Source organism: Hypanus sabinus, chromosome 5, assembly GCF_030144855.1.
Source record: "Hypanus sabinus isolate sHypSab1 chromosome 5, sHypSab1.hap1, whole genome shotgun sequence".
In the NCBI taxonomy this organism is placed as follows: Eukaryota; Metazoa; Chordata; class Chondrichthyes; order Myliobatiformes; family Dasyatidae; genus Hypanus; species Hypanus sabinus.
Genome location: NC_082710.1, coordinates 97,812,449 through 97,840,127, shown reverse-complemented (window position 1 = coordinate 97,840,127; position 27,679 = coordinate 97,812,449). Strand labels below are relative to the sequence as shown.

At 37.8% G+C, this 27,679-nt stretch overlaps 1 protein-coding gene across 1 annotated transcript in view; it reads right to left on the bottom strand.

The window, feature by feature from the left end:
• kynu (kynureninase) overlaps positions 1–27,679 on the bottom strand; it is a 236,497-nt gene that overhangs the window by 172,122 nt on the left and 36,696 nt on the right. The window contains exon 2 of the mRNA XM_059970252.1: positions 26,598–26,718. Within this exon, the coding sequence (XP_059826235.1) occupies positions 26,598–26,718 (121 nt within the window). The remainder of the gene's footprint in view (positions 1–26,597; positions 26,719–27,679) is intronic.

The following is a 27,679-nucleotide window of genomic DNA, read 5'->3' as shown; positions in this document are numbered from 1 at the left end:
GATCTAAAGGACGAGAACCTGGGCACAACCCGAACGATAATGGAAAGAAGCAAGCTCATCCGTAACGCACTGAATTAACTTTTGAACTGTTTATGGAGGTCTTGGATAAAAAATTTGATGAACTACAACAAATTTTTAAACAAGATATAGGCTTTTCAAGATTATATGGTTAAGACGGATTTAGTAATTAACCAGCAGCACGTTCTTATTGCATCTCTGCAAGAAGACCCTCGGAAACGAGATTTGACTATTGTAAAATTGCAACAGGATTTAATTTCGACCACTAAACTGGTGGAAACACTTAAAGCCAAGAGTGTCGACTTTGAGAATCGATCCAGAAGACAGAACCTACGTATAATTGGTCTCCGAGACGGCATAGAAAAAGATGAGCCTTCAAAATATTTTGCTCAACTATTAAAAGATGCGTTTCCGTCGGTTTTCCCAAATAACCCTCCGTTACTTGATCGCGCACATAGAATTTGGCGTTGATCATCGAGTGCTACAGCTAAACCTTCGGTTGTAATTGTCCGGTTTCATTATGTACACGACAAAGAACAACTTATTCGTGTGCCTCAGCGGGTAGGAATGGTTAAATTTCAAGATTACTATTTCCGTTTGGTTGAAGATTTTAGTCTTGAAGTTATGAAGAAAAGGCTTTTTTTTAAACCGCTGATGGCTGAATGTTATGAGAAAAATCTAAAACCTGCGCTCTTATACCCTGCAAAGTTTAGTATCTCTCCGCCGAATGCTCCAAGCCAGGTTTTCCTTTCTACATCATAAGCGAGAAGTTATCTGGAGGAGAACTTCCCTACTGCTACAGACTCTCAACTCTAATAAATGAGTGATTCTTATTGTGTAAGATGGTTTTCGATTCCTCAAACCAGTTTTAGTCTCTGGTTATTGGTGTAGGTTTATCCTATACTTTATATTTAAGTTAAAGTGTGTTTTCGTCATATTAATCGTTCTGTTTTATACACTTTAACCATTATACTATATTCTTGACTATTATTTTTGTTCCTTTGAAGGTGTATTTTTAACCCTTCAAAGGTGAATTCTTTTTTATTAAGATGGTGGTTTTTTGAAAAATATTTTTGGTTTTGTTTAAGATGGCGTTTGTAACGTTCTCCTTCGCGTGTCACGAACGCCGAATTTAACGTCGAGATAAACCACAGTTAATAAGAACCAGATCGCAGCAAGATTAACCATTTACTGTTCACTCTTCACATTAACATATGGTGAAAACTGTTGATAAAACAATACAAGATTGATACAGTATTTGTTCCTTCCTTAATATCACATTTCAAGTGTAAATACTTGCAAAGGTGACTATAACTACATTACACTAAGGTGCAGTATACAGGGAGAGTTTACCTGCTCCATTGACTACTTTAAATACACTTCCATGCAAACTATCCGCGACTCTTTAAATAACGAAAGCATAAACATTATCTACCGTCGTTACTTCTAACAGGATCGGCATTAACATCTTAGTTCAATATATCGATTATCTATTAACTTACAGCGTTGCTCTCACTGTGATTTCTCATGCCTGCAAAACAACTTCTGCTCGGGTCTGCCTCGTGGTAAGCCCCCACCCTCGCGCTAATTTCAAACCGGTACTTTCCCACAAGACGCGGCGAAACCGGATGTGACGTCATCGCATGCCGATATATTTTACATGCAATGAATATACTTTAAACACTTCTAATTCTAACTAGAAAATACTATTGAATGAATTACTAAGCGGAAATATTATAAACTAAATAACTGTCGTAAAGACAGCACACTCCCCGCTTGACCTTCGTAAGGTCACAATGAGCAGAGTACAAAACTTAGTCTCTTAATCAGTCATTGGGTAGAAGTAGAATAACTTCTGTAACTGGCCCTTGGTAAATTTTCACATCGCCTTGGTCGGTAGTCTTCAATTCGATCTTCCTAACATGTCCATCCCCACTAGGGATTGTAGCAGTGATTCTGGCCGTTGACCAGCTGTTGCGGGCGATTTGCTTGTCCCTGAGCAGGACTAAGCCTCCAACTTGAAGATTCCTGTGGGGTTCTGTCCACTTTTGTCTCTGTTGCAACAAAGGTAGATATTTTTGTCTCCAGCGAGGCCAGAACTGATTTGCCAGAGCCTGGACTTGTCTCCATTGCTTTGTGTACAAATCCTTGTCTGAAAAGTCTCCTGGTGGAGGAGGTGCTCCTGCCTTCTGCGTAAGGAGCATTGATGGCGAAAGTATAAAGGGGTTTTTTGGGTCAGAAGACACAGGTAGGAATGATTGTGCGTTTATAATGGCTGTGACCTCTGCCATTAGTGTGCACAGTACCTCGTGGGTCAATCGGGTGCGTTGCTGCATCTCAGGTTTCCTTTTCCGGGTTTTCCGTAAGGACGTGAACCGTTTGACTGCCTGCTCTTTGTTATCTGGTGAGCACTGTCGTGGTTCTCTGAAAGGCAATGGGGCAACCCCATTATTTGCTTCATCTCTGAAGACCTTGGTGTCTTTGGGTTTTAAAGAAATGGTATCTTGAGCTGATTGTGCAAGTTTGTTTCCGTGCTCGGTTTGAACGAAAACTGACTGACCTAGCGTCTCGTCGGTTACTTTACGCTTGGTAATGTCTTGTTGTGCTTCTTTAGGGTACACCTCAGTGTGGCAGATCTTGGAACAAGAACGGCTTGACTGAGTTTGACTGCAAACTTCTGTACAGTTCGAGGTGACAATTGTTGTCCTGGAGTGAACCTCTCCCTCCCCGCCGTCCTGTTGTGGGGGTGAAGGAGCGTTGTCGGTTCTTTCATTCTTGACTTCATCACGGAGCCGTGAGGGTAAATTTCCTTCCTCGTATGGATGTGATGCAATCGTGACTCTCTGAGGTTCCTCGTAGCTGGGGAAGTTATCGAATGCGTATGGAGAGGGGAGACGAGCCTGCCTGTCTATTTGAGATTGTACATAGTCGCTTGTGCGTTCCAGTCTGGTCCTTTCTAAAGTAGATCTTACTGCGGTCAGATCACGCGACCCTTCAGCTTCTTCTATGTACTTTGCTTCCGCCATGGCAGCTTCTTCTTCTCTTTCTAGCTGCAGCACTTGCAACTCTGTCGATATTTTTGCCATTTCCAACTGGATTTCGGCTTCTCGGGCGGCCGCTTCGGCTTCTCTGGCAGCCGCTTCGGCTTCTCTGGCAGCCTTTTCTTTCTGGATTTCGGCTTCTCTGGCAGCCTTTTCTTTCTGGATTTTGGCTTCTCTGGCAGCCTTTTCTTTCTGGATTTCGGCTTCTCGGGCGGCCTGTTCTTTCTGGATTTCGGCTTCTCTGATGGCCTGCAGCATTTTCAAAACTGCTTCTTGTCTGGCGTAACGCAGTCGCACCTTGGCGGCTTCTGCCTTGGCTCTTGCCTGGGTGGACTTACTTGATGTCGGTTTACCGCCCTCGTCGCTGGGCGGCGTCGACTTGATGCTGGATCGAGCTGACATTGCAGCACTTGAAACACCTGATAATGTCGCTTTTTCACTGTAACGTTCTCCTTCGCGTGTCACGAATGCCGAATTTAACGTCGAGATAAACCACAGTTAATAAGAAACAGATCGCAGCAAGATTAACCATTTACTGTTCACTCTTCACATTAACATATGGTGAAAACTGTTGATAAAACAATACAAGATTGATACAGTATTTGTTCCTTCCTTACTATCACATTTCAAGTGTAAATACTTGCAAAGGTGACTATAACTACATTACACTAAGGTGCAGTATACAGGGAGAGTTTACCTGCTCCATTGACTACTTTAAATACACTTCCATGCAAACTATCCGCGACTCTTTAAATAACGAAAGCATAAACATTATCTACCGTCGTTACTTCTAACAGGATCGGCATTAACATCTTAGTTCAATATATCGATTATCTATTAACTTACAGCGTTGCTCTCACTGTGATTTCTCATGCCTGCAAAACAACTTCTGCTCGGGTCTGCCTCGTGGTAAGCCCCCACCCTCGCGCTAATTTCAAACCGGTACTTTCCCACAAGACGCGGCGAAACCGGATGTGACGTCATCGCATGCCGATATATTTTACATGCAATGAATATACTTTAAACACTTCTAATTCTAACTAGAAAATACTATTGAATGAATTACTAAGCGGAAATATTATAAACTAAATAACTGTCGTAAAGACAGCACAGCGTTATTTTTTTTTTCTCTTGTCTTCTTCCTACAATGCATCACTTATCATAGCTTAAATATTTTTTGTTTTGTCTGGGTTATAACCCGATTTAAAAGCTTTTAGTGATTATATTCTTTTTTTTACAACTAAGTATATTAAGAAGTATGGTTTTAGTATAGTGATTATAATTTTTAAAGTCAGGGTGGTTTTTTTTAGATATATCCTTTATATACGGAGTGATCTTCCGCTGATATAGGATTAGAATTAGTCTCATTTTTTCCTTTTTCTAGCCATATTTTGGCTTTTTCTTTTCTTTTTCTTGTGGGGGTGGGGAATGGTCTGTTTTCTAATTTTATTTTTCTTTTACCAGTTTGTTTTAGTTTTTTCATTTGGGCTGTTTTTGAACTTCAAATATGTCTACGATGTCGTCACTTCCGGGTCCGCTCTTTATTTTTGTTCCTCTTCCGGGTGCATGAGTTTATAACTTGGTTAACCCTTTTTATACCAAAGGGTTGATTTAAGAATTATGGCTCAGACCATTAATTTTGTGTCTTGGAATACTAATGGTTTAAACCATCCGATTACACGAAAGAAGATTTTCAAAGTATTCCAAAGACTTAATGCTCATATCATTTTTGTACAAGAAACTCATGTGAGGAAGGAGGACAAATATCGCTTTTTTAGGTCTTGGCGGGGTCAACAGTATAATTCGAATTCGAATGTCAAAGTAAAGGGAGTTTCAATTTTTATTGACTCCTCTATTGCATTTGTTCAACACGGTATCTTTTCGGATCCGAATGATAGATTTTTGTTAATTACGGGTTTACTTTGTAATAAAAAGGTTGCTATGGTTAATGTTTATGCTCCAAATGTGGATTGTCCTGATTTTTTTGTCCTTATTTACTTTTTTACCTAATCTAAATGAATATAAGTTAATAATGGGTGGTGACTTTAATTGTTGTTTAAATCCTTTGATGGATAAATCTTTATCTATTCAGACTTTACCCAATAAGTCGGCCACTTGTATTAACTCCTTTTTGACTGATAATGGAGTTTTTGATATTTGGAGATTTCGGCATCCTAACGACAAAGAGTTTTCTTTTTTCTCACATGTTTATCATTCTTATTCGAGAATTGATTATTTTTTTATTGACTCTTGTCTTATTCCATTGGTAATCGGTTGTAATTATGATATTATAGCTATCTCTGACCATGCTCCATTAAAACTTTCTATTAAATTTATGGATACGGCTTCTTTCTTTCTTTCTTTTTCAACCTTTTTATTAATTTTTATAAAAAAAAACATAACATAGTATTAAATAGGTTATGAATACATTAGACTTAGAATTAAATTAGTAACAAGATAACAATATCTTATTAAGCTATCAGCAAAAAAGAGATCGTACAATAATCAATCTAATCTATATTGATTATACATGAAAAAGATTAAAAATAACCATCAAAAGAAAAAAAAAGTATAAAATACAAGAAAAAATGTATATTTAAAGAAATAAAAAAAATAAACCTAAACTAACATGGGCAATAATAATAGTTTATATGTATATGATAGTGTCAGAAACTCCGCAACTCCATACCAGAACAAGAATAAAAAGAGTAAAGGTCTGGAAGAAGCCAAATTAATTCATATGAACTTGTCGAATGAACGGTCCCCAAGTTTCTTCAAATTTAATTGATGAATCAAAAACAGTACTTCTAATTTTTTTCTAAACTGAAACAAGAAATAGTTTGAGAGAACCACTGAAATGTGGTAGGAGGATTTACTTCTTTCCAATTTTGTAATATAGATCTCCTGGCCATTAATGTTACAAAGGCAATCATTCATCTAATTGAAGGGGAGAATCAACTATCATCTTCATTTGGTATACCAAAAATTGCAGTGATAAAATGAGGTTGTAAATCAATATTCCAAATTGAGGAAATGGTAGCAAATATGTCCTTCCAATAATTATGTAAGGTAGGACATGACCAAAACATGTGGGTCAATGAAGCCACATCTAAATGACATCTGACACATTGAGGATTAACATGAGAATAAAACCGAGCAAGCTTATCTTTAGACATATGAGCTCTATGTACGACCTTAAATTGTATTAGAGCATGTTTAGCACATATAGAAGAAGAATTAACCATTTGTAAAATATTTTCCCATTTTTCTGTTGATATATTGTATTGAAGTTCTTTTTCCCATTCCTGTTTAATTCTGCCCAATACCTCTGGTTGTATCTTCATAATCATATTATAAATAAGAGCCACTAATCCCTTCTGACAGGGATTTAAAGTAAAAATCATATCTGAAAAATCTATCAAAGTTGAATTAGGAAAGGATGGTAAAACTTTACACAAAAAATTTCTAATTTGTAAATATCTAAAAAAGTTAGATTTAGGTAACTTAAATTTGTTAGAAAGTTGGTCAAAAGACATCAAACTACCTTCAGAGAAAAGATCACGAAAACATATTACACCTTTCCTTTTCCATATGCTAAAAGCTTGATCTGTTAAAGAAGGTTTAAAGAAAAAATTAAGTAAGATAGGGCTATCAAGAACGAAGTTTTTCAGAGTAAAAAACTTACGAAATTGAAACCAAATTCGTAATGTATGTTTGACAATAGGGTTAGATATCTGTTTATTAAGTTTAACTAAATCAGCAGGGAGAGAAGAACCAAGAACAGAAAATAAAGAATATCCTTGTGCATCATTACATTCTAAATTTACCCACTGTGGGCACAATGGTAAATCTAAATCTAGTTTCCAATATATTAAATTTCGAATATTATTCGCCCAATAGTAAAATCTAAAATTGGGTAAAGCTAAACCACCATCTTTTTTAGATTTCTGTAACTGTCTTTTACTTAATCTGGGGTTTTTACTTTGCCACACAAATGAGGAAATTTTTGAATCAATGCTATCAAAAAAAGATTTAGGAATAAAAATTGGTAAGGCTTGAAATAAATATAAAAATTTCGGTAAAATCTTCATTTTAACAGCATTGATCCGACCAACCAATGATAAGGATAAAGGAGACCATCTAGAGTAAGTTGTTGAATTTGATGAAGCATAGGTAAAAAATTCAATCTGAATAAGTCTTTATATTTCTTGGTAATTTTTATACCTAAATAAATAAAATTGTCAGTAACAACTTTAAATGTTATCCTGTCATTCAGTAAAGTTTGTGCATTTAAAGGGAATAGTTCACTCTTATCCAAATTTAGTTTGTAACCAGAAAAACTACCAAATTGAACCAACAAGGATAGAATAGCGGGAATAGACCTATCAGGATCAGAAATATATAACAACAAGTCATCAGCATAGAGTGATAACTTGTATAATTTCTCATTACGGGTAATAACAAAAATATTAGGAGATTCACGAATAGCAATGGCTAAAGTTTCTAATGCAATATTAAATAATAAAGGACTTAAGGGACAACCTTGTCTCGTACCACGAGATAATTGAAAAAAAGAGGATCTATAATTATTCGTAAGAACAGAAACAACAGGTTTATAATATATTAATTTAATCCATGATATAAAATTAGAACTAAAATTAAAATTTTTCAAGGCATTGAATAAGTATGTCCATTCAACTCTACCAAAAGCTTTTTCAACATCTAATGAAATAACATATTCTGGGGTTGTGGGTGAGGAAGTATAAATTATATTAATCAATTTTCTAAAATTAAGAAAGGAATATTGGTTCCTAATGAAACCAGTTTGATCTCCTGAAATAATCTGTGATAGTACCTTTTCTAACCTAATAGCTAAAATTTTTGCAAGAATCTTAGAGTCTACATTTAGTAACGATATAGGGCAATAAGATGCACACAAAGTAGGATCCTTAACTTTTTTAAGAATTAAAGAAATAGTAGCTTCATAAAAAGACTGGGGTAGTCTCTTCTTAATGAATGCATCATTAAAGATTTCACATAGCCAAGGGGAAAGCAAAGAAGAAAAAGTTTTTAAAAATTCTATAATATAGCCATCGGGGCCAGGAGCTTTCCCTGAATTCATCGATAAGATAGCCTCTCCTACTTCAGCCATAGAAATAGGAGCATCAAATAAACTTCGATCTTCATCTGTCAGTTTGGGAATATTCAAATTGTTAAAAAAATTATCCATCATAGACAGATCACCATCAAATTCTGATTGATACAAAGATTTATAAAAATCTTGGAAAGTATTATTAATTTCTTTATGATCAGTAATCAGATTACCGTCTTGTTTACGAATTTTAATAATTTGTCGCTTAGTCGAAATAGCCTTTAATTGACTAGCTAACAATTTACCCGTTCGATCACTATGAATATAAAATTGAGCCTTGGTTTTAATTAATTGATTCTCAATTGAAGAAGATAATAGTAAGCTATGTTCCATTTGAAGCTCAACTCTCTTCTTATAAAGTTCCTTGGTAGGAGTCACGGAATAAATCTTATCAATTTCTTTAATTTTATCCATCAATAAAGCTATATCTAAATATCTTTGTTTTCTTTTACCAGCAGAATATGAGATAATTTGTCCACGAATAAAAGCCTTAAAAAGAATCCCAAAGTATTCCTCTGTCAATCTCTTCGGTATAGTTTGTTGAAAAAAATAAGTCAATTTGCTGTTTTATGAAGGTAATAAATTCTGGATCTTGAAACAAAGTAGGATTGAGTCTCCAAGATCTAGTATTAATGGAAGAGTCCGAAATTTTGATAGATAACTTCAAAGGTGCATGATCCAAAATAGCAATAGAATCATATTTACAATCATTAACATCTGTTAATAAACGAAGATCAATAAGGAAATAATCAATTCTAGAATAACTATGATATACATGTGAAAAAAACGAAAATTCTTTATCTTTAGGGTTCAAAAACTGCCATATTTCAGTAATTTCCGAATTAACCATAAAACAGTTAATAAATAAAGCTGATCTATTCTGAAGAGTTTGAATAGGTTTAGATCTATCCATCAAAGGATTCAAACAACAATTGAAATCTCCACCCATTATCAACATATATTCATTTAGATTAGGAAGGGCAGTAAATAAACGTTTAAAAAATTCAGGACAGTCAAAGTTTGGAGCATAAATATTAACTAGAGCCACTTTTCAGTTAAAAAGTGAACCAGTAATCAACAAGAATCTGCCCTGTGGATCAGATATAATTTCATGATGTATAAACAAAATTGAGGGGTCTATAAAAATAGACACACCCCTAATTTTGGCAGTACAATTCGAATGAAATTGTTGACCCATCCAGAACCTAAAAAAGCGTTGATTATCCTCCCTCCTAATATGGGTCTCCTGTGCAAAGATAATATTAGCATTTAGTCAATGGAATACTTTAAATATTTTTTTACGCTTAATCGGATGATTTAAGCCATTAGTATTCCAAGAAATAAAATTAATAGACTTATCCATCATGCCAATATTAATTGTATATATCATAAAAGGTTAAAAAAACACATAACCCATAATTCAGGAAGAAGGAAAAATGATACAGGAGCAACCGGAGAACATGACACCTCACCAATATTAATAATTTAAGGTCGGCCCATGAACTAAAAGCAAAAAAATAAAAAGCAAAAGCGTGAAAAAAGATCCCTACCCCCTCGCTCAACCCCTCGAAAAAAAGCCAAGCGGCAGGCGCACAAACTAATACTAATATTACCCCCATTTCAAGATGGCAGCTCCATGAAAAGATAAAAAAAAACTATATAACACCCAGATATAAATACAGGGTTGTAAAAAGAGAATATATGTATCAGTCAGAATGAAAAAAAATTAATATAATAAAGCAAACGATCATTAATAAAAAAGTATAAACATTAAAATTTGAAAGTGTAATATACCTTTAAAAAAATCCATATTCAAATACAAGAAAAATGACGTTTCAAAAGCAAAGACTTATGGGAAGAAGAAACGACATTTTGAAAAAAACATATTACAAAATATAAATGTAAGTTCAGTAATCTATTAAAAAAAATTAATAAAAAAGTTTCAAAATAGGATTAAAAAAAGGATTTAATAGATACTACAATATAAAAAAAGTCCAAAAAATCCAAAACATTTGTCCCATTTCCAAGTACAAGCAAACAAATAAATGCTTATGGAAAGCAAAGTCTTATGGGAAGAAGAAACGACATATTAAAAAAAAGTGAATCATTATTACAAAATATAAACGTGTATAGCCAAAACAGAAAAAAGAATAAAAAAAAGACATTATAAAAAAATTAAAAGAGCATCTATAAACGATGATAATAATAATAAAAAAAACCCAGATCCGTAGATCAGGGTAAGAAGCTATAACACAGCTTCATAGGTTAAAGCCCAAACTGAAATGGCATCTTCTCTCCAAGAAATCTTCAACATAACACATAGTTCACCTTGCACTAGAAGATCGATATTCTTCGACGAATTTCTTCGCTTCTTCCGGAGTGTTAAAAAATTGCTGACTGTTGTCATTCAACGTAATCCTGAGATTCGCTGGGTATCTTAAAGCTTGTTTAAGTCCAATCAAATGAATCTCTGCCATCACTGGTTTAAAAGCGATTCTCGCTTTCATTACTTCAAATGAATAATCTTCAACAATACGAAACTTATTGTTTTTGTGAGAAATCGTACCTTTTTGACAAGCTAATCGAATTAAAAGCTCTTTCTCCCAAGGATAATGGAGGCGAACAATCACAGCTCGTGGTTTGTCTCTCGCAGCCGAAAATCTCGCAACTCTGTGAGCACGATCGATAACAGGTTTAGCATGCAAACCTTCAGCACCGAAAATTTCCCACAACAAGTTAGAGAAAAATTCAGTTAAATCACCGGACTCAACTTTTTCGGGGAGCCCGATGATTCGCAAATTCTGTCTGCGAGATCGGTTTTCAAGATCGGTAATTTTAAACTTATACTGATCTACTGTTTTAGCAGTCGACTGTACCTTCTTCTCCAACGTTTCAATTGTACGTATTTTTTCACAAATTAATTTTTCAAGAGTCGTGATCTTATTTTCATGCCGTTGAATATCTGATGCCTGCGATTGAAGCTTAGTATCAAGCGATCTAATAATTCCTTCAAGTTCAGACATTTTCGTGGTAAGCTTATTTTCCAAACTTGCCAGTTTACTTTCCAAACTTGTTGCTTTACTTTCCATTTTACTTTCCAAACTTGCAAGTTTAGTATCCAGTTTAATATCCAGAAGATTAGAAATTGCGTCGATGGATAAAGGATCCTTAGACGATTTCTTGCTTGTAGCCATTTTAAGTTTGACAAGATTAGATCAAATATTGTTTTAGAAAAAAAAAGTTAATCATATGTATCAACCCATATGCTTAAGTTCGAAAAGATTTGATTAAAGGGTGATTATAGTTGAAAAAATGAAGAGCGCCTAAAAGGCAGATGTTTACGTCGCCATCTTGAAACTCCACCAGCCACAGCTTCTAATGTTAGACAATGGCGATTTGACTCTACCTTACTGCAAGATCCGGACTTTATTAAATTTATGAAGGAACAGATCGATTTCTTCTTTTCAACTAATTCCACGAATGATATTTCTTGCGGAACACTTCGGGACACTTTTAAAGTGTATATACGTGGACAGATTATCTCTTACTCCATTGGTTTGAGAAAACGCATTAAGAAGGAAACTCTTTTATTGGTCAATAAAATTAAAGAGATTGACAAGAAATATTCGATCACTCCTAGTAAGGAGCTTTACAAACAAAGGGTTGAACTTCAAACGGAACATAGTTTATTACTTACATCTCTGATTGAAAATCAATTAATGAAAACCAGATCTGATTTTTATAGACATTGTGATAAATCAGGTAAACTGTTAGCTAGTCAGTTGAAGAATGCTTTGGTTAATCGTCAAATCACTAAGATTCATCAGCAGAATGGGGATTTGACAGTTAACCATGATGAGATAAATAAGTCATTTCAAGACTTTTAAACCTCCCTGTATCAATCTGAATTCCCTCAGGAACATAATACCATGTGTGATTTTCTTGGGAAATTGAATTTTCCAAAATTATCATCCGATGATCTTTCAATATTAGATACTCCTATTACGGATGCAGAAATCAAAGAGGTTATTTCCTCAATGAATTCTGGGAAAGCACCAGGTCCAGATGGGAATTTTTAAAAATATTTTTCCGCTACTCTTTCTCCTTGGTTATGCAGGGTTTTTGAGGAAGCAATTAGATTGGGGAATTTGCCACAGTCTGTTTATAGAGCTTCCATTTCTTTAATACTGAAGAAAGATAAAGACCCTACTGACTGTGCATCCTATAGACCAATATCTTTATTGAATGTAGACTCCAAGATTTTTTCCAAGTTACTGGCATCCAGGTTGGAGAAGGTATTACCCCAAATTATTTCGGAATATCAAACCGGTTTTATTAAAAATCGCTATTCTTTTTTCAATGTTAGGAGATTACTGAATATTGTTTATACTCCTTCACATAGCACTTCAGAATGTGTGATTTCATTAGATGAGGCAAAAGCATTTGATAGAGTTGAATGGCCTTACTTATTTAATGTGTTGGAGAAGTTTAATTTTAGTCTGACATTCATTTCCTGGATTAAACTGATTTATCACACTCCAGTAGCCTCAGTGTTTACTAATAATCAAAAATCTCCCTTTTTTCATTTATTTCGGGGCACTAGACAAGGATGTCCTCTTAGCCCATTACTATTTAACAGTGCTTTAGAACCTTTGGCAATTGCCATCAGAGAATCACAGGATATTTCGGGTATTAATCATGGGACAGATATTCATAAGTTATCTTTGTATGCAGATGATATTATTATTCATTTCTAACCCTGAGAAATCTATTCCAGCAGTTCTATCATTGTTGGCTCAATTTAGTGAGTTTTCTGGGTAGAAGTTAAATCTCAATAAGAGTGAATTGTTTCCTTTGAATAGATAGGTCCCAATTTATGGAAATTTACCTTTTAAATTAGTTAATGACTCTTTTATTTACTTAGGGATTAAAATCACAAAAAACCATAAAGATTTACTTAGGTTTAATTTTTTACCCTTAATTGATCAGATTAAAGGCTTGTTTACTAAGTGGTCACCATTAGCTTTATCTCTGATAGGTAGGATTAATGCTATTAAGATGGTTATTTTACCTAAGTTTTTATATATTTTTCAAGCGGTACCAATTTTTATTCCGAAATCTTTTTTTTTACTAATGTTGATACAAAAATTTCCTCATATATAGGGCAGAATAAAAATCCCAGGTTAGGTAAAATATATTTACAGAAGACAAAGAAGGAAGGTGGGTTAGCATTACCTAATTTCAGATTTTATTATTGGGCAGTTAATACTAGATATTTGTTATGTTGGTTGAAAGACTGGGTTGGATCTTTTGGCCCTCAGTGGGTGAGTTTGGAAATTAAATCGGTACCAGGTTATGCTCTGGGTTCTATTTTAGGGACTTCTCTCCCTTTTGCTCTTTTTAAATTGCCGAAATGAATTGACAACCCGATAGTTAAACATACTTTACGTATATGGTTTCAATTTCGGAAATTTTTCGGGTTGACTCAATTCGGTTTAACTATTCCTATTGTATCTAATTGCTTTTTCCACCCTTCAATTATAGATCAAGCTTATTCGGCTTGGAAAACTAAGGGATTACTAAGATTTTCTGATTTATTTTTGGACAATTGTTTTATGTCTTTTGAGCAATTATCTAATAAATATAATTTGCCTAGATTTCATTTTTTTAGATATTTACAGATTAGGCATTTTTTAAGTACTGTACTTCCTACGTTTCCAAATTTTGTGCCTTCAGATATTTTGGAGAGTTTGTTCGAATTTAACCCTTTTCAAAAAGGGCTTATATCAAAACTTTATAATATAATTATGAAGATACGTTCAAAGCCCCTTTATAAGATCAAAAATGATTGGAAAAGAGAGCTTAATCTTATTATTCCTATTGAGAATTGGGATAGAATTCTTCAATTAGTTAATATATCTTCTATATGTGCCAAACATTCATTAATACAATTTAAGGTCGTACATAGGGCCCATATGTCCAAGGATAAATTAGCTCATTTTTATTCTTATATAAATCCTATTTGTGATAGATGTCAATTTGAAACTGCGTCTTTAACTCATATGTTTTGGTCATGTCCGCTTTTGAAAAAATATTTGAAAGATATTTTTGATATTATCTCTGCGGTATTGAACATCGATTTACAACCCCATCTTATTACCGCAATTTTTGGTTTACCAATGATGGAATTACTTCATTTATCTTCTTCCACCTGTCAAATGATTGCATTTCTCACTCTGATGGCTAGAAGATCTATTTTGCTGAATTGGAAGGAAATTAATCCTCCCACCGTATTTCATTGGTTTTCTCAAACTATGTTATGCTTAAATTTAGAAAAAATTAGAAGTGGTGTATTTGAATCTTCTACTAAATTTGAAAAGATATGGAGACCATTTATTCAATATTTTCATATGATGTAATTTGATCCTGTTCCAAGCTTATTTGATTTTCCAGCTTTAATCTTATTTATGTTGAGAGGATCGGAGTTGATGACACTGATGATTATGTATTCTTGTGAGATATTATAAACAGCCCTTTTTTTTCTTTTTCTAGTTTTTCTTTCTTTTTTTTGCTTTTTTTTCTGTATTAGCTATTAGATTAGTAGTTTAGTTATTTTTGCATAACATTTTTTTCTTTTTTCTGTGTTTTTTATATTATATATTATGAAATACCTAGATTTACCTTGTTCATACATATACTGTATGGTTCATGTTTTTGGAAAACTCATTTATATTGTAATCATTGCTTATGTATTCTTTCATGTGTATTGGGAATTTGTATGTTTGTAATCCCTTTATTAATATATCAATTGTATTTTGTTCATATTATTAATGATAATAAAAAGATTGAAAAAGAAACCAGGCAAATAAAGATATACACTGACATTTTGAATTACTGAGGTTTGACGCTGTCTGTACAGCTAAAAATCAAGATTAGATGGCAGTTGAGGATCTGGGTGTAGGACTTTCACCAAGAACAATCAAATCACAGAGGAAAATATGCCTGCTATGGTTATCTGTGTTATTAAAGTAATGATGACATGTATTCTGAGTGTATTGATAAACTGTAATGGTCTTTCTGCTGTCATCTTATCTTTTTCACCTGCCCATTAACAAAATCTATATTAGATTTGTATTCATATGGCACACATGAAGCAAAACCTTCCAAACTCCTTGACAGAAATGAAGCAATGGCAACAAAAAAAAAGGGAAGAATAGATAGTATAGAGAAGAATAGGTAAATAATCATATTGCAGGGGCAAAAAGTAGATTTAGAGAGGGAACTGCAGGACTGTTAGCTTTGGAAACAGGAGACATGAATATCAATGGTAGCTAAACTCTGCAGATAATTCTAAAGTCAGTATTGTAAATTGACAGTGGGAGTTATGAACTGAGGATTACAAAGATAGGACAGAGGCCTTGAAGAGAACTGAAAAGTTAGCAAAATTAAAAACCTAAGACATTATTTAACTAAGAAGAAGCATGTTTCTTTAATTATGCATTCTTTGTATTTCAGGTGGTACCATGGGAAAGCCTTCAATTGTACTCAAAGCTATGCCAACCCACAATTGCACTTAAGGCTATGCCACCCTTTTGAACAACTGCAGTATTTTTGTGAAATAATTTTAGAGACCCAACAATGATCTAGACATTGTGGTCTTAAATGAAGGCTAAATTTCTAAGTGAGGAAATTGAAAGTTTGATCAGGGAAGAAAAATGGAATGTATGGCAGGCAATGGCAACTGGAACTAAGCAGGTCTATTGAGGAACACAGAGGTAGAAGAAGAGAACTTGAGAAAGAAATTGAGAGGGTAAAAGGAGCCATGAAATAGCCTTGAAAGTAAGATTACAGAGAATCATAAGGTACTCTCTTTACATATTAGGAGAAAAATTGTAGCTAGAGAAAGAGTGGCTCTTCCAAGTGTTAATCAGTGCGTGGAGCCCAGGAATTTGGGCATGGTCATAAATAAATATTTCTCATCTGTATTCAACAAGAAAAATGTGGAAGATACTGCATTCCAGAAGGTCCAGAGTACATTATTAATAAGAGCCACAAACACGAGAAAATCTGCAAATGTTGGAAATGCAGAGCAACCACACAAAATGCTGGAGGAGCTCAGCAGCCCAGGCAGCATCTATGGAAAAGAGTAAACAGTTGACGTTTTGTGCTGAGATCCTTCTTCGGGACCTTTTCCTGGCCTGCTGAGTTCCTCCAGCATTTTGTGTGCATTGCTCATCAATAAGAGATTTGTTAGATGTCATTGAACATACAAGGGTTAATAAGTCCTCAGGGCTAAATGAGGTCGACTTCAGGATGTTATGTGCAGAAAGGGAGGAGGTAAACAGAGCTCTGAAAAGGAATTTTACACTCACTTTTGTGAGATGCCAGAAGACTAGTGGTAACTAAATTTCTTCCTTTAGTTAAGAACTCAAGTAACTACAAGCTGGAATGGTAGAATCAGTGATAAAGAAATAATTGGAGAAAATGCAAAAGAGATAGAATCTATGTGCATTTAGAAAGGCAGAGCTGATCAGGCATAGTCAACATTATGGCTAAAAAAGTTCAAAGCAAATTTATTGTCCAAGTACATTGTCACGTTCTCCTTCGGGTGTAACGAAACGCCGAATTTAACGTCCGGATAAACCACAGTTAATAAGAACCAGATCGCAGTAAGATTAACCATTTACTGTTCACTCTTCACATTAACATATGGTGAAAACTGTTGATAAAACAATACAAGATTGATACAGTATTTGTTCCTTCCTTAATATCACATTTCAAGTGTAAATACTTGCAAAGGTGACTATAACTACATTACACTAAGGTGCAGTATACAGGGAGAGTTTACCTGCTCCATTGACTACTTTAAATACACTTCCATGCAAACTATCCGCGACTCTTTAACTAACGAAAGCATAAACATTATCTACCGACGTTACCTCTAACAGGATCACTATTAACATCTTAGTTCAATATATCGATTATCTATTAACTTACAGCGTTGCTCTCACTGTGATTTCTCATGCCTGCAAAACTGCTTGTGCTCAGGTGAGCCTCGTGGAAAGCCCCCACCCTCGCGCTAATTTCAAACCGGTGTTTTCCCACAAGACGCGGCGAAACCGGATGTGACGTCATCGCATGCCGATATATTTTACATGCAATGAATACACTTTAAACACTTCTAATTCTAACTAGAAAATACTATTGAATGAATTACTAAGCGAAAATATTATAAACTAAATAACTGTCGTAAAGACAGCACACTCCCCGCTTGACCTTCGTAAGGTCACAATGAGCAGAGTACAAAACTTAGTCTCTTAATCAGTCATTGGGTAGAAGTAGAATAACTTCTGTAACTGGCCTTTGGTAAATTTTCACATCGCCTTGGTCGGTAGTCTTCAATTCGATCTTCCTGACATGTCCATCCTCGCTAGGGAATGTAGCAGTGATTCTGGCCATTGGCCAGCTGTTGCGGGTGGCTTGCTTGTCCCTGAGCAGGACTAAGTCTTCAACTTGAAGATTCCTTCGGGGTTCTGTCCACTTTTGTCTCTGTTGCAACGAGTGTAGATATTTCTGTCTCCAGCGGGACCAAAACTGATTTGCCAGAGCCTGGACTTGTCTCCATTGCTTTGTGTACAAATCCTTGTCTGAGAAGTCTCCTGGTGGAGGAGGTGCTCCTGCCTTCTGCGTAAGGAGCGTTGATGGCGAAAGTATAAAGGGGTTTTCTGGGTCAGAAGACACAGGTAGGAGTGGTCGTGAGTTCATAATGGCTGTGACCTCTGCCATTAGGGTGCACAGTACCTCGTGGGTCAATCGGGTGCGTTGCTGCATCTCAGGTTTCCTTTTCCGGGTTTTCCGTAAGGACGTGAACCGTTTGACTGCCTGCTCTTTGTTATCTGGTGAGCGCTGGCGTGGTTCTCTGATTGGCAATGGGGCAACCCCATTATTTGCTTCATCTCTGAAGACCTTGGTGTCTTTGGTTTTTAAAGAAATGGTATCTTGAGCTGATTGCGCAAGTTTGTTGTCATACTTCGTTAGAGCGAAGACTGACTGGCCCAGCGACTCGTCGCTTGCCTCGCGCTTGTTAACGCCTTGTTGTGCTTCCTTGATGCACGGGACACTCGGGCAGGGTTGAAAGATTGAATGGCGGCCACTCTCTAGCACATTGGTCTTGAGTGTGTTAACCATCGGTTTGTGTACGTCACCGAGACACACCTCTCCTATCACCACCCAGCCCAGATCCAGACGTTGCGCGAAGGGGGCGTTGAGTGGTCCATTGATCTGCTGCCTAACCTTGTGTACCTGGATAACATCTCTTCCTAATAGCAGGAGTATTTCCGCTTTCGGATCCAGTTCTGGGATGTGTTTGGCGATGTGGTGGAGATGCGGCTGGTGTAGCACCGCACTTGGTGTCGGGATCCCAGCGCGGTTATTCATGATTTCATTGCACTCTAAGAGCGGAGGGAGACAGATGACGACTTTACCATCCAGGGACTCGATCTGGATGCCTTCTGCCTTCCTTCCTTGGGTTTCCATGTTGCCTGAGCAAGTTTTGAGGTAGTATGGGAACCGCTCACTCTCAATGTTGAACAATTTAAAGAACTCTGGACTGACTAGTGAACGATTGCTCTGATCATCCAGAATCACATAGGCTTTGATGGCCTTGTCTTTGGCTCCTTTAGGGTACACCTTAGTGAGGCAGATCTTGGAACAAGAACGACTTGACTGAGCTTGACCGCAAACTTCGGTACAGTTCGTGCTGACAGCTATTGACCTAGAGTGAGCCTCTCCCTCCCCGCCGTCCTGTTGTGGGGGTGAAGGAGCGCTCTCGGTTTGTGGTGACAGGTCGGGATGCATGGCCTCGACGTGATCTGGGCTGCCACATTCCGGACACTTCACGGCGATCGTACACTCTCTGGCGAGGTGAGAGGTTGAGGAACAGCATCTAAAACATATTCTTTTCTCCTTGAGAAGAGCCGTCCTCTCTTCAAGGGGTTTTTCCCTAAACATTCTGCATGCTTTCAGGGGGTGAGGTTTGTTATGCAATGGACAATACTTGCCAGGGTCGTTGTTAGTCGTAAGGGCTTCGGTCTTGAGCACTGACACGGGTTTATCAATGTTGAAAACATTCGAAACGGATCTGCCTGGCTTGGTGTAAATCGAACTGCTTCCTGGACCTACAAGGCTAGGGTCGTTTCGCCTCTTCGCCTCCTTGCACACAAACCTAGTGAGGAGCTCAAAGGGAGGAAATCGACCATCGTGGTCTTCCTTGTACTCTGAGGCAACAGTCAGCCACTTGTCCTGCAGCCCAAATGGAAGTTTGTCCACAATTGGTCTAATCCCGGATGGAGTATCTAGGAATACTAGACCAGCTGAATAGCCATCTTCTTTGGCGCCTTGGATCTCCATGAGTAAATCTCCGAATTCTCTTAACTTAAAGTGATCTTTGGCTGACACCTTAGGAAAGTTTTCCAGACGTCGATATAGCGCCCCTTCAATAATGTCGGGGGACCCATATCTCTCCCAAAGTCTCTCCCACGCTTCGCTTAAGGCTAGCTCAGGTTTGTTGATGTACACTGAACGCATGCGTCTCACCTGGTCGCGTGATTCTTTCCCCAGCCATTTCGCCATAAGGTCCAACCTTTGGGTTGCACTGAGCTGGACCCCGTCAATCACGTTGGTGAATGTGGAGAGCCAAGCACGGTAATTTTCGGGTTTATCGTCAAACTGGTACAGTCCCGAAGTGACGAGATCCCGTCGTGCTAAATACTGCAGCGTGGGATCGGCCGCAAGCGGCATGCGGGCTGGAGAAGTACGTTGGCGCCCATATGACTGAGAACGCACGTTTCTCATGGAATTTGCCATCCTGGATTCAACCTCCGCGTCTCTTCGCATCGAACTTTGTAACTTTGGTGTCAAAGTATATCGGTTGTCAGCTCTTTCATTCTTGACTTCATCGCGGGGCCGCGAGGGTAAATTTCCTTCCTCGTATGGATGTGATGCAATCGTGACTCTCTGAGGTTCCTCGTAGCTGGGGAAGTTATCGAATAGGTATGGAGAGGGGAGACGAGCCTGCCTGTCTGCTTGATATTGTACATAGTCGCTCGTGCGTTCCAGTCTGGTCCTTTCTAAAGCAGAACTTGTTTCGGTCAGATCACGCGACCCTTCAGCTTCTTCTATGTACTCTGCTTCCACCATGGCAGCTTCTCCTTCTCCTTCCAGCTGCAGCACTTGCAACTCTGTCGATATTTTTGCCATTTCCAACTGGGTTTCGGCTTCTCTGGCGGCCTTTTCGGCTTCTTTGGTGGCCAGTTTCATTTTCAAAACTGCTTCTTGTTTGGCGTAATGCAGTCGCACCTTGGCGGCTTCTGCCTTGGCTCTTGCCTGTGTGGACTTACTTGATGTCGTTCTACTGCCCTTGTCGCTGGGCGCCATCGACTTGATCCCGGATCGAGCTGACATTGCAGCACTTGGAACACCTGATAACGCCCGGGTGGGCTTACTTGATGTCGGTTTACCGCCCTTGTCGCTGGGCGGCGTCGACTTGATGCTGGATTGAGCTGACATTGCAGCACTTGAAACACCTGATAATGCCGCTTTTTCACTGTCACGTTCTCCTTCGGGTGTAACGAAACGCCGAATTTAACGTCCGGATAAACCACAGTTAATAAGAACCAGATCGCAGTAAGATTAACCATTTACTGTTCACTCTTCACATTAACATATGGTGAAAACTGTTGATAAAACAATACAAGATTGATACAGTATTTGTTCCTTCCTTAATATCACATTTCAAGTGTAAATACTTGCAAAGGTGACTATAACTACATTACACTAAGGTGCAGTATACAGGGAGAGTTTACCTGCTCCATTGACTACTTTAAATACACTTCCATGCAAACTATCCGCGACTCTTTAACTAACGAAAGCATAAACATTATCTACCGACGTTACCTCTAACAGGATCACTATTAACATCTTAGTTCAATATATCGATTATCTATTAACTTACAGCGTTGCTCTCACTGTGATTTCTCATGCCTGCAAAACTGCTTGTGCTCAGGTGAGCCTCGTGGAAAGCCCCCACCCTCGCGCTAATTTCAAACCGGTGTTTTCCCACAAGACGCGGCGAAACCGGATGTGACGTCATCGCATGCCGATATATTTTACATGCAATGAATACACTTTAAACACTTCTAATTCTAACTAGAAAATACTATTGAATGAATTACTAAGCGAAAATATTATAAACTAAATAACTGTCGTAAAGACAGCACATACATAACAAAATACCTTGAGATTAATGTTCTTGCCGTCAAAAACAGACAGTAGACTTTTATGAAATACTACACATAAACAGACTAATAATAGTAACCAATGTGCAAAAGACAAACTGCAAATAAAAATACTACTGAGAACAATTTATAAGGAGTCATTAAAAATGAGTCTGCAAGGCATAGAGCTAGTTCAGAGTAGTGGTGATTGACATCATCCACAGTAGTGGGTGCAGAAGCTTAAGATAACTGAGTTCAAAGGTGTACTGACTAAATATATCCAAAATTGGTTTGATGATAAGAGCAAAGGGTGGAGGTAGAACAATGTTTCTCTGATTGGTCATCTGTGACTTGTGATGCATGGCACGGTATGGCAATGGTAAGTTTGCAGATGGCATGAAAATTGGTGATGCTTTGGGTAACCAGTAAGGTTGTCTAAGATGACAGTAAGAAACAGATCAGCCATTTTGGAGTTCACACAAGGGGGACAATATATAAAGTAAATAAAATAATGGGTGATCAGATGCACCTTGATGTTCTGCTATATAATTACTAGAATTAGTAGATAGTGTGGTGAAGGAGGCATGTGACATGTTTGCCATCATAAATTGTGCATTAGAACATAAAAGTTGGAATATTTTATGGTACCTTTAGAAAACACTGGTTGCACCACATTTGGAGCACTGCATGCAATTCGGGTTGCCACATATAGGGAGGATGTGCTTGTGCTGGAGATGGTGCAGAGGAAATTCATCAGAATAATGGCTACATTAGAAGACTGTAGTTATGGAAAGAGGTTGAATAGGTTGGATTTGTTCTGTCTGGAGCAAAGGAGGCTGAGGGTTAATATCTGAAACTTGCTGTCAGAATAGATGGTGGAAGCAGATACAATCAATATGTTTAAGAAACATTTAAACAATTGAACAAGACAGAGGAAAGTATGAACCAAATGTGGGCAAATGGAATAAGTACAGATGGACAAAAATACAGTTTTTAGATACTTTCTGGTTAACAGTGGTCATTCCATAAAATCTCTGATTCTAAAGTTACTTGTCACTTATCAGCCTATTTCTCAATCTAAAGGCATCAGCTGATTCATAACTAGCAGCATCCCTTCACCAGGCTTTGTAATGGAAGGTGGGGCTGACAAAGATGGAGATGTTTGAACCAAAGTCCTTGCCAGAACAATTCCTACAATAGTGTCCTGGGACAGGAATGGTTGAACTCCAACAACTAGAAATATATTTGTTTTTTTGGGAGTGAACATTCTACCGTGTGGAGTATCTTCCACTTCGTATCCACTTATGTTGGTTTATCAGAACCCGAATCAATCAATTGTTGTCTGGATGCCAAGATCCAATCTTGAGACCACCCCCTCCCCACTTCCCCCTTGAACAGCATGAGGCAGAGGATTTGATTAACTACGTTCCCACCAATCCTTCAAAACCCATAAGCAATGCTTAGCAGCTTGAGCCAGCACATCTCTGGGATGTGAGAGGAAACCAGATTATTTGGAGGAAACTCATGCAGGTCCTCATTGTATGTAAAACATCACACAGTCAGCACTCAAGGTCAGGATTATACCCAGATCTCTGAAGTTGCGATTCAGCTGTGCTATCCAATGTGCCAACACACACAAAATGCTGGAGGAGCTCAGCAGGCCAGGAAGCATTTATGGAATACAGTACAGTCAAGACATTGAGTCTTGGCCCAAAACGTTGACAGTACTCTTTTCCATAGGTGCTGCCTGGCCTGCTGAGCTCCTCCAGCATTTTGTGAATGGTGCTTAGATTTCCAGCATCTGCAGATCTTCTCTGGTTTGAAAACACATTGCCTGTTTTCAGTACTACAACTTTGTGGTTGCCTGGTCTTGACCATCGGCTTAGGATTGAGATAATGGTGAAAGAGAACTGATCAACATTAGGACATTGGCAGTGGACATTTCAATTAACATAGGCTTATGAAGTGTAATACAAGGCTGGGCAGTCAGGAAAGCACATATGGAGTTGAATTTAAATGCAACAAAAGTGAATGGAGGTTTCAGAAACAGGAGAGAATCAAGCAAATGTTGCACAAGCACCAAGAGTAGACTGCAACTGAATTCTACTGCATCTGTATGTCAGACGGCTCCTGTGTTTCAGAGTGTTTCTGCATGTATACCTGCACACCAAGAAGCTCCTGCTTATTTGACTTGCATCTCAAGTTTGCTGTGTGTTGGCATATACTGTAAGTGAGCAACTGCAGTGTGATACTAATCCCTGTGTATACATGAAGCCAGAATGTGAACTTCAAGACTTTTCAACGTAGCTTGGAATTTTCAAAGATCTAAGGATATAGTATCAGGCTGTTGCCTGTATAGAGTACCGTAACAATGTTCTGCCAGAAGAAGTTGGCACCAACAAACAATGCTACCAACAGTGACATCCTCCAGACAGTTCATAAAACTACTTCATTCACATCTTTTTCTTTCAAATGTGGATCTGCTACTGTTGGCGCCTATAATCTACATATTGGTGGTATACTTTCTGGCTAATTGGGCAATCTAGCACTTTGCTTTCTCTAAGGGTTTTCTGTGAGGCTTCGAGTGAAGTGTGCAGCCTCGAGGCTAAGAAGCCTGGAGATGGGGCAGAAGTCCATGATCAACTCCATTTAATGCCAATCTCACTGATTAAAGCACTGAGGAAGATTGAAGTCATTGAGGCTTATGTGGAAGGTGAATGGGTGTTCAGCACTATCAACCTCTCATCTCTAATGCCAGAGGAAGGTGTATGCATGTGACAGTCTTGCTCATTGCTTCCAGAGGAAGCTCCCTGCATTCAAATGTCTATCTCTCCTTTAATGTTGTCGAAGGATGGGCCAGAGATCTGAGTCTTGGACAAGGTTTGTGGCAAATCAATGCAGTTTGTGGATTGGCCTCTGTAGTTCACGTTATGATATGTTTCTGATTTCTGACTGGTTCTTTTTTTGTTGCTATTTTGGGCGATTTTATCAGGGTGGCTGCAGCAATGACAACTGAGCTGAATGAAATACACCTGGACTCTTGATTTTGTATTTTATACTCTTTTTTTCCCTCTCGTTCTTTCTTGTTGCATTATTTATTTATTTTGTGCGTAGAGGGTTGATTTTTTTTTCTTTGACAGGGTTCCATGGTTTACTTTGCTATGTAGCTGTCAGTGGGAAGACAAATCTCAAGGTTGTATACTGCATACATAGTTTGATAATAAATGTACTCTGAATCCTACTCTCGCTCCTTAATAGCCTCAAATGCATGATTTAGACAAAATAGGCTGAATGTTGTACTGTCAAAGCTATTACCTTTTTATTCCTCAAGTTCCAAAATACTTATTTTGATGAAAAACAGTAATTATCACTCAATCAATATGATAAAGACGGATTGCTGAATTATTATTTCATTGCTAATTAGTCACTATTCTCCTACATTACAAGAGTGCTAACATTCTTCAGATATTCATTTACTACAGACTATTGGGTATTGATTGACCTTAGACATCCTGAAGTCAAGGAAGTATCCATACTAGATCATTTCTTGTTTGGATAAATATTGAATTTTATGATCTCACAAATGCAAGAAAGGAAAATAAACACAGGATATTGAAATTCTAAGCAGGGTCAGTCAGCATCTGTGGAATCGGGCAGCATCAACTTGAAAGATTAACTCTATTACACTTTCCGCAACACACTAGGCTACCTTATAGTATGAGTCCTGATAAAGGGTCTTAGCCCAAAATGTTGACTAGTCGTTCCCCTCCACAGATGCTGCTTGATCTGCTGAGTCCCTGTGGCATTTTGCGTGTGTAAGACTACATAGAACAGTATCCCCTTGCAATGAGCTGGGATGCACTATATTTGCAATAATCGTTAAAAGATAAGGAGATTTATGCAGATGGATGGATAAAGCCACGTATCTAACTAGTGACAAGGTTCAGTTACTATTCAATAAACTTGGGAACAGTGGCCACTATTTGATTTCTTTTTACCCATTTAATGCAGATTCAGAGACGTTCACTGTGTAACAGGTGACCTTGGCTGGTGGCCAATGCTTCTCACACTGACTTAGCTTCAGGAACTAGAGAAAGTTCTCAGTCTGTTTTATCTTGGTTGTTGCGGGGTGAATGTTGTTATAAATTATGCTACTGAAACAGCACACACCCCATTGCTCCATGCCTATGTCGAACCCATTTTTTTCCCAAAGTTTGAACCTTGTATATATATATATAGACATCCGTTAGTCTTGTGGGACCGTGGATTTGCACCTTGGAAGGTTTCCAGGGCGCAGGCCTGGGCAGGGTTGTATGGGAGACCAGCAGTTGCCCAAGCTGCAAGCCTTCCCCTCTCCACACCACCGATGTTGTCCAAGGGAAGGGCACGAGGACCCATGCAGCTTGGCACCGGTGTCGTCGCAGAGCAATGTGTTGTTAAGTGCCTTGCTGAAGGATACAACACGCTGCCTCAGCTGAGGCTGGAACCAATAACCTTCAGATCACTAGACCAATGCCTTATACACACACACAGTAATGTGGAAAGTTAACTTATTGGCTAATCAAAAACTGGTCCGAAAGTCACTTCCACCATACTGGTTAGTGCTGCCTTCTTATCGGTTAGCTCCTGTGTCTTGCGGCACTGGTTTCTGGTCCCAGGTCACGTGCTGCGACACCTGCAATTGGTTTCTGCTCTTCAGGTGTATAGAGGTAAATGCACACGTGCTAGTCGCTTTCTTGGTCCCCGGCTCGTTTCAGGCTCTGAGCCACAGAAGGCCCTCAAGAAACCATTTGGAAGAAGTGTTAAGGTTAACGGAGGGAGGGGCTCATGATTTGGGAGCACACCTAGCTTTTTGCTTGTTTAATAGTGTTGTGTAACTTGGGCAGGCTTAGTGAATGCTTAGTGTTCTAGTTTCTATAGTTTAGCTGATGTGGATGAGTACTTGTTTGACTTACATTGAGTAAAATGTTTCATTGCTTGCTTGAAAATAAACAGTGGCAGTATATAGCTGCAATCAGTTACTGCTGTTTCTGAACCCATGAATCTGCATCCATGTAACAGGCATCTAGTTAGGAAATCTTTTAGGGAAAACAACTTCTAAATGTCACTTACATTCTGGCCCAATCATCAAGCATTTCGTTAATATAACCCTTTGTTTTCTTTGGTTGCAGTCCAAGCGAGTGTCCGCATAAGTAAACACATTCTTCTTCCGGCTTTATCAAAGCTGGGTCAACTTCAAAATAGAAAAAAATATCAATATCAGTCAGGTTTACTAAATATATTGTTGTACTCCTAGCAGATGTTCACAGTTATGTGTGGGACTAATAGCAGCTAATTGAAATAAAAGCCAATTTATGTTATTTATATAGAGAAAGCAAAAAAAAACTCTATTCACATCATTCTACAGCAACAATTAGTACTTACTTGCTGGTATCAATGTGAAGGTGATTTGACATGAATTGTTACACCTCTGTTGACCATGATTCTAAAAGCATTTTGAGTAATTATTTTTAAGTATAGATTTTAATGGCAATCCAAATATGTCAAAAACAGAAATTGGTAAGCAGATGGTACTGTCTTAAAATAGACAAGAAATACTTGATGTCTTGAAGATGCATTTTCCACCGCTGTCACTGTGCAAGATTGGCTGTATACATACTGTAGCTGTTCTGTCTGTATTAGTGGTCAGATTGTTAAGGGATCTAAAGAATTTTAGCTTAATTTGGAAGTCACTTTGAGAATAGCTATTTTCACTGATCAGCTGTGAGAGAAGTGGTGGTAGACAATCAGGATGGGGGGGGGGGGGGGTCCTTCAGCAAAAGTAATAACTTGATACATTGAAGATGTGCAATCTTCTTGTCTCTTGTGAATCTGCACAGGAAGTTTCTACACCGGAGACGACAGAGCTTGTTTTAAAAGCTGAGGCAGTGTTATACCATGTGTACTCCTGCCTCTGCTCAGTGGTAAACATCCCTGATAGGCAGATTAATGTGGCAGAAAACATACAATTACCTTTAAAAAGCTTTTAAGAACAAACCTTGTGGTCAACTTTAAATAATAAACAAAAGAGATTCTGCAGATTTTGGAGATCCCAAGGAACACGCACGGAACTCAGCAGGTCAGGCAGCATCTACGCTAGAGGAATAAGCGGTCGATGTTCTGGACCGAGACTCTTGATCATGTTTAAATACTGC